This window comes from Aspergillus tanneri (genome assembly GCF_003426965.1).
Source record: "Aspergillus tanneri strain NIH1004 chromosome Unknown AapTan_2_pilon_pilon_pilon, whole genome shotgun sequence".
Classification (NCBI taxonomy): domain Eukaryota; kingdom Fungi; phylum Ascomycota; class Eurotiomycetes; order Eurotiales; family Aspergillaceae; genus Aspergillus; species Aspergillus tanneri.
Window position 1 is genome coordinate 2,561,334 of NW_022984629.1, and position 13,460 is coordinate 2,574,793.

At 44.7% G+C, this 13,460-nt stretch overlaps 4 protein-coding genes across 4 annotated transcripts; 2 read left to right on the top strand and 2 right to left on the bottom strand.

Moving 5' to 3' along the window:
* Window positions 1–218: 218 nt before the first annotated feature.
* On the bottom strand, window positions 219–2,336 carry ATNIH1004_000830 (uncharacterized protein; the record flags this gene model as incomplete). The annotated part of the gene is made up of 5 exons (XM_033565535.1): window positions 219–230; window positions 280–532; window positions 590–1,400; window positions 1,456–1,896; window positions 1,991–2,336. The coding sequence occupies 5 exons, from the start codon at window positions 2,334–2,336 to the stop codon at window positions 219–221; spliced, it is 1,863 nt and encodes a 620-aa protein (XP_033431292.1).
* A 3,611-nt stretch (window positions 2,337–5,947) lies between these two features.
* Window positions 5,948–6,923, top strand: ATNIH1004_000831 (uncharacterized protein; the record flags this gene model as incomplete). The annotated part of the gene is made up of 3 exons (XM_033565536.1): window positions 5,948–6,000; window positions 6,060–6,474; window positions 6,525–6,923. 3 exons carry the CDS (start codon window positions 5,948–5,950, stop codon window positions 6,921–6,923), a joined length of 867 nt encoding a protein of 288 aa, XP_033431293.1.
* Window positions 6,924–9,810: 2,887 nt separating this feature from the next.
* ATNIH1004_000832 (uncharacterized protein) lies at window positions 9,811–10,202 on the top strand (the record flags this gene model as incomplete). The annotated part of the gene is made up of 2 exons (XM_033565537.1): window positions 9,811–9,906; window positions 9,990–10,202. The coding sequence occupies 2 exons, from the start codon at window positions 9,811–9,813 to the stop codon at window positions 10,200–10,202; spliced, it is 309 nt and encodes a 102-aa protein (XP_033431294.1).
* A 255-nt stretch (window positions 10,203–10,457) lies between these two features.
* Window positions 10,458–11,683, bottom strand: ATNIH1004_000833 (alpha/beta fold hydrolase; the record flags this gene model as incomplete). Its single annotated transcript, XM_033565538.1, has 3 exons — window positions 10,458–11,134; window positions 11,202–11,404; window positions 11,457–11,683. 3 exons carry the CDS (start codon window positions 11,681–11,683, stop codon window positions 10,458–10,460), a joined length of 1,107 nt encoding a protein of 368 aa, XP_033431295.1.
* Between the last annotated feature and the right edge of the window lie 1,777 nt (window positions 11,684–13,460).

Genomic DNA, 13,460 nt, shown 5'->3' on the forward strand with positions numbered 1-13,460 from the left:
TTTGGAGACGTTGAGACTGTGGAAGCATTGAATGTGTTTTGTACGGGTTGTGTTTGGAAAGATTTGAAGTTGGGTCTTGTAGATATGTGTTGCAAATAGTTCAAAGGAGCTAGGTATGTTATTCACATAGTCCCCCTAGCTAACAGGTATGTGCAAAAAACGTCTGAAATATGAACATGAAACAAATGAGATGGGTATCACAAAAAAGATTCAATAGGTTATCCGAGTGTCTAGAGAACGTCAGTATTGGCACCAGATCATCGAAAGTAGTAGACCTACCGTGGATTCTCTGGCTGTTCTCAATGTCACATGGAAGTCATGCCAGAGTTTCTTGACTTCGCCGGTTTCAATCATCGTACCTACTGCCTCGGCGGCATATTTCTCCTTCCGTCTCTGGCGCCAGTGGCTGCGTTCAAGGATATTTTCATCAGACAAATAGCCCATGCGCTGAAGGTGGTCGACGACCCATTCATTGAGATGGAATCGCCAGTGTGTTAGCGTGTGGGCCATTGTAGCTTTATTCTTGCAATGTCTAAAGACAGATCAATAATGCAATTCATGCAGAAGCACTGACGGTAGGATTTCATACCTTCCTAGGTAGTATCTTATATCTTCATCAGGCAAAATATGGCCATCCCGATCCCTTTCGAGGTCATCCTCTGCTGATTGCTCCTCATCACTATCTTCGTTTGCAAGCGGCTCAAGAGTTTCGAATGAATAGGGTTTTCCGTAAATTTTTATATCGAACGATGCCGGGTGGCCAGATCGATTGCATGCATCACATGGATGATTCTCGGCTGTAGGATAGGCTGTTTCCTCTACATACGGACGTGCCAGGAGTGCCCTGCGGAAATTGGTATTCCATACCGAGGAAAGGAGTTGAGATCCGGTGCGCCCCTGAACTTCGACTTCCAACTTTTCGAAAGCGACTCTGTATATGGGACTCGACCGAGGAAACGAAGGATTGAGCTGGTTGAATACCATCCACTCCACAGCATCCTGGAAATAATCCTTGAGCTGTTTATACGAATGCCGAGAAAATTCAATAGGCATGTCTTCCATACCCACGGGCACGCCAAGTCTGTCGTTTTCGTCTTCGAGCACAAAGTCCTTTTCATAACGATCCAAATCCTCATCACTTGCAATGCTAGACTCAACGTCACTTTCCTCCCTCATTAAATGGAATCGGGGCTGTTTGATGGCACTTTCACCGTCGCTATCCGCTTCATCAGAACTCTCCTCTGCGGATTCTAACTGGGCAGACTCTGACCCCGATTGTACATCATCATCTTCGTCTTGTTTCTCTTTGGCCCTACGACGACGCAATCTATCCAAATGTATTTGTCGCTGGGCCCGGGCCGAATTCGCTAGCCGTCCTCGAGTCCGCGTTTCCCTGACCACTTCGAAAAGTTAGTCATATAAACATAGTGGCTTTAGAGAGAATACCAGACATACCGGAGTCTTGAAGATCTTGAAGATCTTCCTGGAGATCAAGTTCATCTTGATCTAAATTTCGCCGCGGAGTTTGAGGTATCACGGGACTTGTTTTGTGACGTAGTCGTTTTACAGGAGATGAGGGGATTGGACTTTCCGACTCTTCTGAGCTATCGTCGAGAACTATAGTCTTTGGAGGGGCTGTTCCTCTTCTCAATTTCCTACGAGGTCGCGATATAACGTCTTCTTCGTCACTTTCCTCTGAGGCAGCGGGGGCTGAGATCTCTGGGGACGGATGATTTGATTCATCTGGATTAGGCGATCTTTTCCGTTTCAAAGCTCGACGTGTCGCATTCTTGCGCACACTAGATTGAATATCCATCTCGCTTTCGCTACTCTCATCGGCCACAGCTGCAATCTCTTGATTTAGGGTTTCGGGAGTTGGCGGAGGCGGAGAGGTGCCTGTTTATGGTCGACGAGTTAGCAACTGACAGCACAAAGTATAGCGTGGCATACATACGATTCTTCTTCTTCTTTTCCATTTTATCTTTCTTACTCTTCTTCTTCCCTGTGTTCTCTTCCTTCTTTCTTTTCCTGTCCTTATCCTTCTTCTCTTCTTTCTTGCGCCGGGATTTTCGAGAGGTGTCTTTCAGCTCTGCAGACAAAGTATTCTCCTCCAGTGCGGACTTGGTCACCACGAAGGGCTTAAGTGATGTTTCCCTGTCTGCTGCTCTGCCAGATTTAGGTTGAGTAGTCCGGGTTGGCTTTGAGGGGTGCCCATAACGTAGGGTAGCTTGATGCCGCATCTCCTCGTCCAGTTCCAGATCGTTGTCATCGGACGGCAAGGCTATCGGAGCGAAGGATAGTCGGGTTTGTTTCGCTTTGCCATATGTGCGCGGCATCTGCAGTACAGTTTGTATGACCAGTTGTATTGATATGTGGGATACTGTCCGTTTGAAAGGAGAATGTGAGGGGTTTGGAAGGACGCGGTAAAGATCGGATCGCGATAAGATCGCGTTGCTGGTGTCACGAGAGCACGTGATACCTATGTACTTTCTGAGCGGAAAGTGAGCTGAAAATGAACTGCCAGTTAATTAAAGATAGTACTTACCGGAAGAATGAGTGGTCTGTTATATTTGCCTACGGTGATGTTACAAGTCACTGTAATATACTTAATGTTACCTTGAATTGGATGTAGTATTCTCTTCCTTATTGTCCCACTGCAGTGGTTTGTATAATGAGTGGATAGCATTAGATGAAAGAATAAAGTCAAGTGAAGTATATCTTAATTACTGAATAATTTCTATTACTGAGCTCAAAGCACTCTACATTATAGGTCACTAATAGTTCACTTCTACCAGTAAGACAAGAAGAGACTTATCAAAAGTAATGGTCTTTACTGTATGGTATAGTATATTGTATAGTGGATGTAGACTAGTTTATGATTTGATATCAGCTGAGTATTGGAAATTAGAAAGAAGAGCCAGTGTTGGTGTAAAAGATACCCCAGCACTGAGAAGAGAAAGTAGGGTTATTAGAAGAGACCCCCACCTTTTATATTATGCATGGAGATTTACCCATAGTATTTCTATGTATGCTCGTGCAGTTAAGGGATATAGGCAAGAATTTTATATATCATTATGCTATCAGATCCGTAAGACAATAATCTAGTAGTTCTGTTTCGTGAGACCAAGTACACCGACCCAGGCCTCCCCTTACGAATCAAGTGCTATCGCGAAGGTTACAGTGAGCATAGTCACCCTACAAGCCCTGAGAGACGTAACCATATCGCGGATAAGGTATAGAGCAGCAACCTCAGGTAGCAGGCAATAGGAAGAAGAGGAAGGAGTGAAAGGCGACAAGCGAATGCCGCGCTCAGAGACTTAGATCCAAATATCCAAGCTACCATTCTAAAGGACGACCATAACCAAAAAGACAATTAGAGGAAGAGGGTTTGACATGAGGTGTATGCTAGTCGTCAGGTGCGAAGATATTTACAGACGGATCATTTGTTAGAGCACTAATGTCTCTTAGGTAAGGTCCTGAGAGGACGTCCTTCTGAACCTCCTTGAGATTAAACTCTCAACTTCACCAAGTTTCATCAACACCTTTTTAATGAGATCAGGAGCAGCAAATTCGACTTGTCTGCCCGGCCTTGTATGTTATTGAACCATTGCGCACAAGCTGTTCTGCTAGTGCCGTGATATAAAACGTCGCTAACTTCGTGGTATGGACTGAATTGTATCATATTCCAAAGGACTACCAAATACGCAGATTAAGAGAACGGAAAAAAGACAGATTCAGAGAGCAGTACTGGAAGAGGGCCTCAAGATCAGCTGAAGGACTACGTCTAGCCTTAATAATCGTCTTTATATCTTCAGTATATACCTCCATCATGCGATCTGTCTCTAGCCAGCTATCAGGTCGTCCACGAAAGTTGACAAGACTATTTGCCAATATCGATCACTGAAGTACTGGACGCGCCAGAGGATAGCAGTCATTGAAAGTATAATATTTCGTATGCATATCTGTGTTGACCAGTACCGTGAAATAGAATGCAAGAACGCGCAACGACTCTTTGAATGAGAGCAAGGTCGGCATGCTTGACAGCATACTTCAGGACAAGGTATGCCTGCGTATGTTGGAGAAACAAGATAAGGTTACAAAGTTCTTGGTTGTCTAGGAAACAAGCCTCTTTACTGAAATAGTCTTGCTGGAGTTGTGCAACAAACGACAATGAAGTCTTCATTGTTTGCGAGTAATTACCACTTCAATGTCTTCGCACGTCTTACTAGGATTGCCAGCTTGATTACTGTATGGATTAAGCATTTGAATTAGTGTCGTATAGTTACCGAGACCCGTACGGGTTAGCTTTTGCTAACGTAATGCCATAATGCCTGGAAGCTATGCATGACAAGCTCCAAAAGTTAGAATAAGGGTCTCGTACTAAAATGGCCTCAGATTGTAGCCTCCATGGTGTGGGGAGCATTAAAACCTGGGGGGCCGACCGACATGGTCTTATATCATACTGACATCAATGAAGACGTAACCAAAACGGGCCATTTGTTCCCTACCAATGATTGCTGGACTACATATTATTGTATATGCCAAAATAAAAATATATATCACATTCCATCACAGGAATCATAGAGTCTATATATTATTTATGCAACAGTTTTGGAAGAGTCAGTAGACATTGGTTGCTAAATATGTGGCATGCAAACATAGCACTTCTCACTTGTTACATCCTGTCCATGACCTTTCTTGCAGTTCATGCAATTCATACTGAAGGTAGCAAAAATCAATCAGCTGAAGATGAATATGATTTTATCATCTGTGGAGGTAGTACTCATTTCTATTTCTATGCATGCCAAACTGACCAATATCTAGGGGGCACAGCAGGCTTGGTTTTGGCCAATCGCCTATCAGAGTCTGGAAACCAACGAATCCTTGTTCTGGAAGCAGGACCGGAGCCGTCTGTTGTAGCTGCATATGAAGCACCGGGCGGTAATCAATTTTTAGGTGGTACGTTAAAACACCCTCATGATTAAGCCTTAATTGCTAACTAGAAAATTAAGGAACTGCAATTGATTGGAACTTTTTCACAGTACCGCAGGAGAAAATGGACGGACGCATTCTGCCATATCACCGTATGCCTTCATGCCTTCCCCTTTCTTTATTATGAACATTAGAGAACCCATGATTCAGTCGCCATACCTTTCCTCCTCTCCTTTCCTCTTTTTTCTTTTTCTTTTTCTTGTCTTTTGCCCTTTCAGTACCACTGAAAGTAAACCAGGTGGAAAAGCCCTTGGTGGAAGCAGCGTCACGAATGGCTTATATTATGCGCGGGGTAGTGCCAGTATCTATGACCGTTGGGTTACACTTGGAAATCCAGGATGGGGTTGGACAGATATATACCCTTTCTTCGTCAAGGAAAGTCATGCATATAGGCTAGCACTCAAGGTTTCTAACTCAAAGTAGAGTACTCACTTTAATCCACCAAGACCAGAGAGTCCAGTTGATCAAAGTTTCCAAACCTGGGATCCCGGCGCCTATTCAGACGGACCTCTGGAGATCGGATTCCAGGGATTCGTACCAGAAACAAGTGTAGCCTTCATTCGTGCCTGTGAAGCGGCAAACATACCCATCGTTAATGAATTGAATACCGGAAATGGCACCGGAATCAGGCAAGGAACAGCCAGTCTGGATAACAGATATAGACGCAGCTCAAGTTACGATGGCTTCTATAAAAAGGCCGCAAATCGCTCGAATCTCAATGTCATCTACTATGCAAGTGTCACAAAGATTGTTATAGATGATGCCATTGCGAGAGGGGTAATTTACATTGATCAGAGGACGAGCTTGATTCGTTCTGTTACGGCAAGAAAAGAAGTTATAGTCAGCATGGGCGCTGTCCACTCACCTCAGCTATTGATAGTATCTGTATTGTTAACCAAATTCCTTGGTATGTACGGTTTCTAACCGGGCCCAGGGCATAGGTCCTTCCGCAGAGATGGCAAAATTTGGAATTGACCCCGTGGTAGTCAATGAAAATGTTGGGCAGCAGTGAGTGAATACGTAAAATTTACACTCAAAGAGACCTTGATGCTGACTCCTTGACTCAGCCTAAATGATCACTCTGTCTTTAGTATAATGGCAACTGTCCAGCCGCAATACTCAACATCGCAGATGACGTCCGTATTCTCAACACTTGCAGAGGCGCAGGCTCAATTTTACAGCAACCTTACTGGCCCCTACGCAGCACCATCTGGAATCACCAACGGGTTTCAAAAGCTATCCGAAAATGAACTTGCGTCCATAGGCGCCTACGACGTGATTGAACAGGGTCTACAGAATCAATCACATGTGGAGTACCTGTATGAATCGATCTTCTATCCTAGCGGACCAACACCATTTCATACGCCCCAGACTAGCAGATCTTACATTTCGTTGACCGCATCTAGCCTTGTAGCTTTATCCCGAGGTAATGTAGCTCTAAAATCAAGCTCAATGAGTGACCCTCCGGATATTAATCCAAATGTACGTGTACAGTTCCCCACTGGTCAAATTTAACTGATAAAGAGTCAAAGTATTATAGCCATGAAGCTGATCGCATAATTGCGATTGAATCATTTAAATATTTACGAAAGATATTAGCTCACCCAGAGCTCGCTCGATTCACTGTTGGCCCTAATAACGGAGAAGTTAGTCCGGGGCCTTCGGTTGATGATGCAGACGACGAGGCCATCTTTAAGTATATCAAAGCAAATACTATTCCAAATTGGCACGCCTCTGGAACTAATCGAATGCTGCCATTTGAGGATGGTGGTGTAGTTGATCCGAGATTACGACTTTACAATACTTCTCGCCTGAGGGTAATTGATTGTAGTATCATTCCTCACTTACCCGACGTAAACATCCAAGGTCCTGTTTTTATGATAGGAGAGAAAGGGGCACATATGATCAGGGAAGATTGGGGGGACTTATGAACTAGGGCGGACGGCGGACTAGTTAAATTTATTGTAAATCCGAGAAAGATTGTTTTTTATTCTCATTTGAAAACTCGGTTTATGTACAAGTGGAAAATCAGATTGCTTCCTAATGAATCTAATTCTAGAATCTATTCCCCCTATGAAGGTCTTCTGTCCGGTCAATTGAGCCTCGATTTGCAACATTTTAATATCCACAATGGAGGCTGCATCGGATATATAGGCATCAAATTCTTCACGTCATCCCCACTCCAAGGTTAGCAGGTTTAGCAACTATGTTTCGAGGGTCTCGGTGTCTCAGGCGACCAAGGGATTTACCGAATGCTTTAACAGAATTTGGATTTAAGCCGGACAGCATTGGAGACGGCATGCCAGAGATGGCATGCTACTCCCTGTCCTGCCTCAAGCAGATATGGTTCTCATTCTGTCCCGACTCGCGATATGACGAAACACAGTTGCGTCAGACACAGTAGGTCATGAGAATCGGCAAATACGTGAAAAATAGGGGCAAATAACCAGAATATTCAATAGTATTTCGAGATCACAAAAAGCTTCTTTAAACTTGTATATATCACAGAACCTTGTATCGAGCTGTCAAGTTTTATACCCTGGACCAATTTCTTCCCCCTCTTCTCTCCGCAGGTTGTTTGTATGGTACGTTATTCAAAGACCAATAAGAGGTCCCTCTGCCACTGTCTCGTCTGTGCGATTGTCAGAGGGCCATACCAGCTGTCAAGCTGCTCTAGCGACTACTCCGCAGGCTTTTGCAGCTGAAACTTGTATATGCAGGCCGAGTATTCAACAAACGGGTTACAGTCTTGTCCGCTGTATTTTGAGAACTGATACTAGCATTCGATTGGAGAAACCGTAGCTCTTGCAGATTTAGCTCGTTCTGTACCAAGACACTGATATAGTACTCCACTTCCTTTCGATTGCCACAGGCCAACGATCGAGTGTATCTGGAATGGGTGGGCTGCGGATGCCCAGCGATCTCCAGCTGACGGTCGAAATGACGGTACTCAGACCGGCCTGTGAACCCTGGCTGGGGTCCCTCGGCTAATTCGGCAGCATCGAAGAGTCCGAATTGGAAGCTGAGATTGTCTTTTCCCAGCGCTTTGTGCTAGATCTCTGGGGGATTGTCGTAAGTGGATTCAACTTTATGTTGATACGAATCGGCGCGGTCCGTTTCAATGATGCTGTTCTTGTTAATAGCTGGCATTGTTTCGCGGTAGAATGGGGGTTCCCATGTATAGATGTTCTGACTGGGATATTTGACGGCATTCTTTGTTTTTTATTTTTTTATTTTTTTTAAAAAAAAATTGACTAGGTATCTGGTCGAGAAGAGAGAGCCTTCATATACGCAAGGTTTAAAACTCCAAAAAACCAACACTCCGGGGCCATCTCTCCGGTTCAGCCGTGTGACAATCTGCGCACTCTGTCCCCGATCTTAATTTCTATCACGCTATTTTTGAAAGTACTCTGCAGCTACCATCCCATGGTTGCCCTGATCTTGTGGATAGGAAGTTAAGTTTATTGATTGCCATGCATTTCAAATCCGTTGTCTCACCAACTCGGTAATGAAAACCAATTGATACATCTCTCGAATAATCTACTGAGCCCTTCAGATGAGTCACTCAAGTACAATACAGCCCCATTAGCTCAGAGCAGTCAGCAGAAATAGGCCATCATAGAATGGGGTTGAATTACCCATATCGCTCTGATTGGTCATGAGGCTAAATACAGCCCTAGTAAGCTTTCTTTTTCCTCGCGTGACCATCCAGTCGGCTCATTTTATAGCCCAGATATAATTTAGCTGCTAACCACTGCAGGAGTTGCAGGAAGCTGGTCCCCTACTGGCGATTGGTTTCTAGTTTCATTGTCGAGGGCAGAAAAACCCCCACAGAGTATACAACCGCCGATTCAACAGACAATGATACAACACTAGCACTACTTGATGTTACATTACAGCGTTCCGAGCCGGCTAGGACCCTATGAATGTTGCGTACAGAGCGCGGGGCGGGCTGTTTTCAAGATAGCTAAACTAGACAGAGCCCTGTGCTACTGGTTTAGCCACGTATGAAAAAAAATTGTGAAGGCTTTTTGAATGGGAACGGGCAATGGCAGCTCGTCCGAGGCCTTAACTAATAAAACTCCCAACTTCGTTACATGGAATCACTTTCGGCGTGTCACATTCAGATAACTGGAATCGAGGCAACCCGTGGAGAGGAAATGAGCTTTGAATGGAAGTATTGGTATCTCTCAGCATCTCTGGTCCACAGAGGAAAACAAGGCCCTTGTATATGTAACATATTTAACTGTTCTTTCTGCTATGGTTTCCAGAGACTCGCGCAAAATATTAGCATTTCTATACAATTATGCAGCCAAACATATTTATTCCTACTTGTACCAGTCATAATATGAAATTGTATGATTGAGCCGAATCAAAGTCAACACAGAGCACTCTACTGTACTGTCTTGCCCCTGTAAAAGTACCATCATATTCCGGGGCATCGGATCTCCGTCGAGAACGTTTGTGTTGTGAATTATGTCGAGAATTAGGTGGAGCCTGGCCAGACGTTCTTCTGAAAAAGGTTGATAGATCTACCTGATTCCGTCTATACATGAGCCACTAGGTTTGGTTGCAGTCAAGTTCTGCGGTAGGGGTGCTCTGGGAATCAGTTCTCGCATTGGAGGTCCAGGTCAGATGCCCGATTGGTGGCATATTGTGGAATCCGAACCAACCCACTTGGTCAGCTAGATATGTGAAACAGCAACTAACTTGTACGTTATCGTGGTGACTTACTGTGTCTCTTGTATCTGTCGGAGGTTCATTTTCAGCCTCTTCCCGTCAGTGATCATCCTCACCCTCCCCTGGTACATATACCCCATGGCATTCCTCATTATTGGCGTGTCACCATCTGGACTTACACCTCTCAGTCGAGCATGGGCCCAGAACGTGTCTATTCCGCCGCGTCGTCTAGTGGTTCGTTATTCTTCGCCCTCAACTTTGGAGGCCAGGGCGCCTTCCATATAAAGGATTGGATGTCCCATGCTAGTCTCGTCTAGGGAACTCAGCGGATCTACACTGTCGCGCTGTGGTATTGGAGTTCAAAAGTCACCATAGCTGAAGTTGGAGGCGTATCCACCGCTATATTGAGTTCGTGGAGAGTCGCAGCCTTGGTGATGCTCATTGCCACAGTATGCTCTGCCATCGGCGTCCTTGTTGCCCTGAGTCTGGCAGGTACCACCGCCAATCTCCCGGTAGGTCTTCTTCTATAGACCCCTTGCACGTCGACGTATCGTCCCCTGCTTCTTCGTGGTTGTTGTTCAGAACTGTTTCCACGCTGCAGTGATATTTTTCTTCATCGTACCATTTTCTTGCAGTTGCATTTCATAGGCAGGCATATTATGTGAAGGGATGATTATTGGACGAAGTAAAGTCTTGTATGATCACGTCAAGCAAGGCTGCTTTGGAGATATGAATTGCTAGATTATGCATCGATCAGTTTTACATCTAACCAGAATACAGTACATTTATTCCGCTAAACGGCCTGCTGATTCCAGAAACACCCTCTCTAAGGTCTCAGTATGCAGAGAGACAGTGTCATGATCCGACCCAAGGACAGTTCTGGTCTCGAAATCCAGTACATCAAGGAACTCGCCATTAACTTTTCCCTTCCAACACTCCTCGACATATAGCTGTCCCCTCTTCCCAATCATAGCATCACTCTCTGCAAAGTACGCCCGCACCACTAACTTCCCCCTCACACTCTCCCTGATGCATCTGCCTCCCCGCCTTTCTAACTCAACCAACTCTCTCACAAACTCCCTGTAATCCTCACACTTCCCCCATGAACCTGGTGGCCCTTTCTGTAAACATTGCAGAGCTTCTAAATTTGCTCCTTCAGTGCTCTCCTCAAATAAAAACTGATATATTAATGGTTCCAACTCCGTCTGCACGGAATATTCCAACCCGTGCTTTTCTTCTATTCGACGTCGATTCTTCTCTACCCACGACTCACTACGAAATATTTCGCTAGATACTAGTCCCGACACCTTGGCAATCACAGCCCCGCTGGACGCCATTACCGGCGCGGCCTTAAGGAGCATGAATCGTGGAACCCGGTTCCATACGCTGAATGCCTTGGCAGGTAGGAACTGTGCTAGTTGCATGGATATGACGTGCGAATGGGATGGGTTGACCCAAGGAGCTAATAGTTGGATTTTCCATTGGTAGTCTTAGTCGTCATCGCTGAAAATTAAAAGAGAGAGACATACCAAAGAGAGCAACATATGGTCGTTTGGGATGCAGTACTCCCCGACAATAATATAGTGTGTTTAGCAAATAAATTGTCCCCGAACTATGAGATACCAACGCGACGTGATCAATATGAAGATGGTCCAGTAGTCGAGGAACTAAATCCAACCAGGCAGAGACTCTTTTTTCAATAGGCACGTTGGTGGAGTTGCCCATTCCAAAGCTACACTATATCAGAATTAATCCTTAATACTATCTATGTGGGAAGAGAATACCGATCAACAAGAAGGACGCGCACTCCCAGATTCTCTGCAATCGCATGCATCGGAATAGCGAGATATCGAGACGCGAACATCCCCGGCATGAATAATATGGTGGTGTCGCCGGCGCGCCCGATGTCCGCGTATGTGATAGTGAGATCGCCATAGTGAAAACGGCGGTGGAAGCGCATATGGGAGATGTAACGTAGGGCTTTAGAATAGGGGGTGTTAAGATCGGACATGATATTTTACTTTTTTTGGTATTTATTTATTAATTAATGGATCATGGATGAGGCCCAGCATTAATAGTGTCGAACAGGTCGATAGATTTATATGTGTAATTCTATAAGAGCTCCAATATCCTCTGTGTTCATTGTTGTCTTGACTCCTCTTCTTTGGATCAGCCACGTCACTTGACTATTTCACATGATGTCCCAATATAGACTAGCTTTATTCTGACAATAGACTGAAACATTATCAACCTGACAAACACTGCGGATTGATAGGGTGGCCCGCCAGACAGTAGTGACCTTTTGCTGCAAACCGCGTAGAGCTCTGAATAACTTGGTTGCCAGGAAGCCCGTCCATACAAACATTATATTATATTGATCTGAATGTTTTATATGCAATATAAATGGTAAAAAATCATAAAAATATGCAAACAAACCAGAAAGATTGCCTAGTGTTTTGTGTACCAATATTTTGCCTCCATAACTGCTCTAAGGTCGGTCTACTATAAAACTTCCTCCCTACGTTCGATCCCTTGTAGTTTTCAATAGCCGGATTCAGGTCATAGACGCCCTTTAAGTGGAGACCATACGTGTTGAATGGGGTCCACATCAGGCGAGTATGTGGTAATTCCATGCAGTTTATCCTATTATCCTGCAACCATTTGGTAAACTTTTTGGCTGATTGAATAGGAGCGTTGTCGTGCATAAAATGTAGCCTGGGTTTGAACTCTTTAAATAGCAGGTAAGACTGCACTGAGCATTTCTTTCTAGTTACTAGGGAAAAATGCCACCGCGGAAGAGATTAAGAGACTTGTCAATAATATTGCTTTTAGCACCTGGCAGTCTCCTAGGACGTGGATTATGATTTCTTTAGTAGCTATGACTCGGGAATGGTAGCAGCTGCAATGTGTTGTGAGAAATGAGGACACTTCAAACAAGCAAATCACCTTCGATATTTAGATAGATAATCAGGCTGCTTTGAAAAGGCTATAAACGCACATAAATAATAATTCTTGTAATATGTCACTGAAGTAGGTAACAAACATAAAGATAGAAAAGCTAGATGATTCAACCGGATCTCAATAGCTTTCTTCATTCCGAATCTATCAGCGTCTATACTATTGGTTTCCTCTACAGATTTACCACCCATCCTTGAACACATATTTGGAGATGGCAGAGGCGTAATGGCAGCGTGCCGTCTTTTCCTGGTGTGCGGTGCTCATGAGGTGAAATAAAGAAACTCGCGAGGTAGAGCCACTTGTTATCCCAGGCCAAGATACGTGAGAGGATCTGATAATTCGCGTATAGCTTAATTTCACGACGGAATGAACAGGCCATGCTACCCAGAAGGATATGCAGCCAGGGAGGATCGGAAGATCTAAAGAGCAGCACAAGGAGGTTCAATAGATTGATATCTAGATCGGAGAAAAAGGTACTGTTGGACTTATGGCCGCTGATGTCGCATTCAGCTAGCGGAACTGCGAGTTTGCGTGACGACGGGCCTAAACAATGCTTGGGCGCCGTGGGTGTCGGCCCGGACGACGGTGGCCTTCCGGAAGTGGTTGTGGTACAGGAGGGTTGCGAACAGACATGCCTGGTTGATGTCTTTAGTGAGTGGGCGATTGAATAGTAGTAGATGAAAGACCATACGTACCATACGAGAGGGGGACCTTTCAGGTTGAAAATGGCGATGACCAAGAGCCCCAGTGCCCACGAATGGGACCAGAGAAGGGCAATTATAGTGCTAAGCAGAATCGTTCTCACAATGACAATGGATCAGGACTCATTC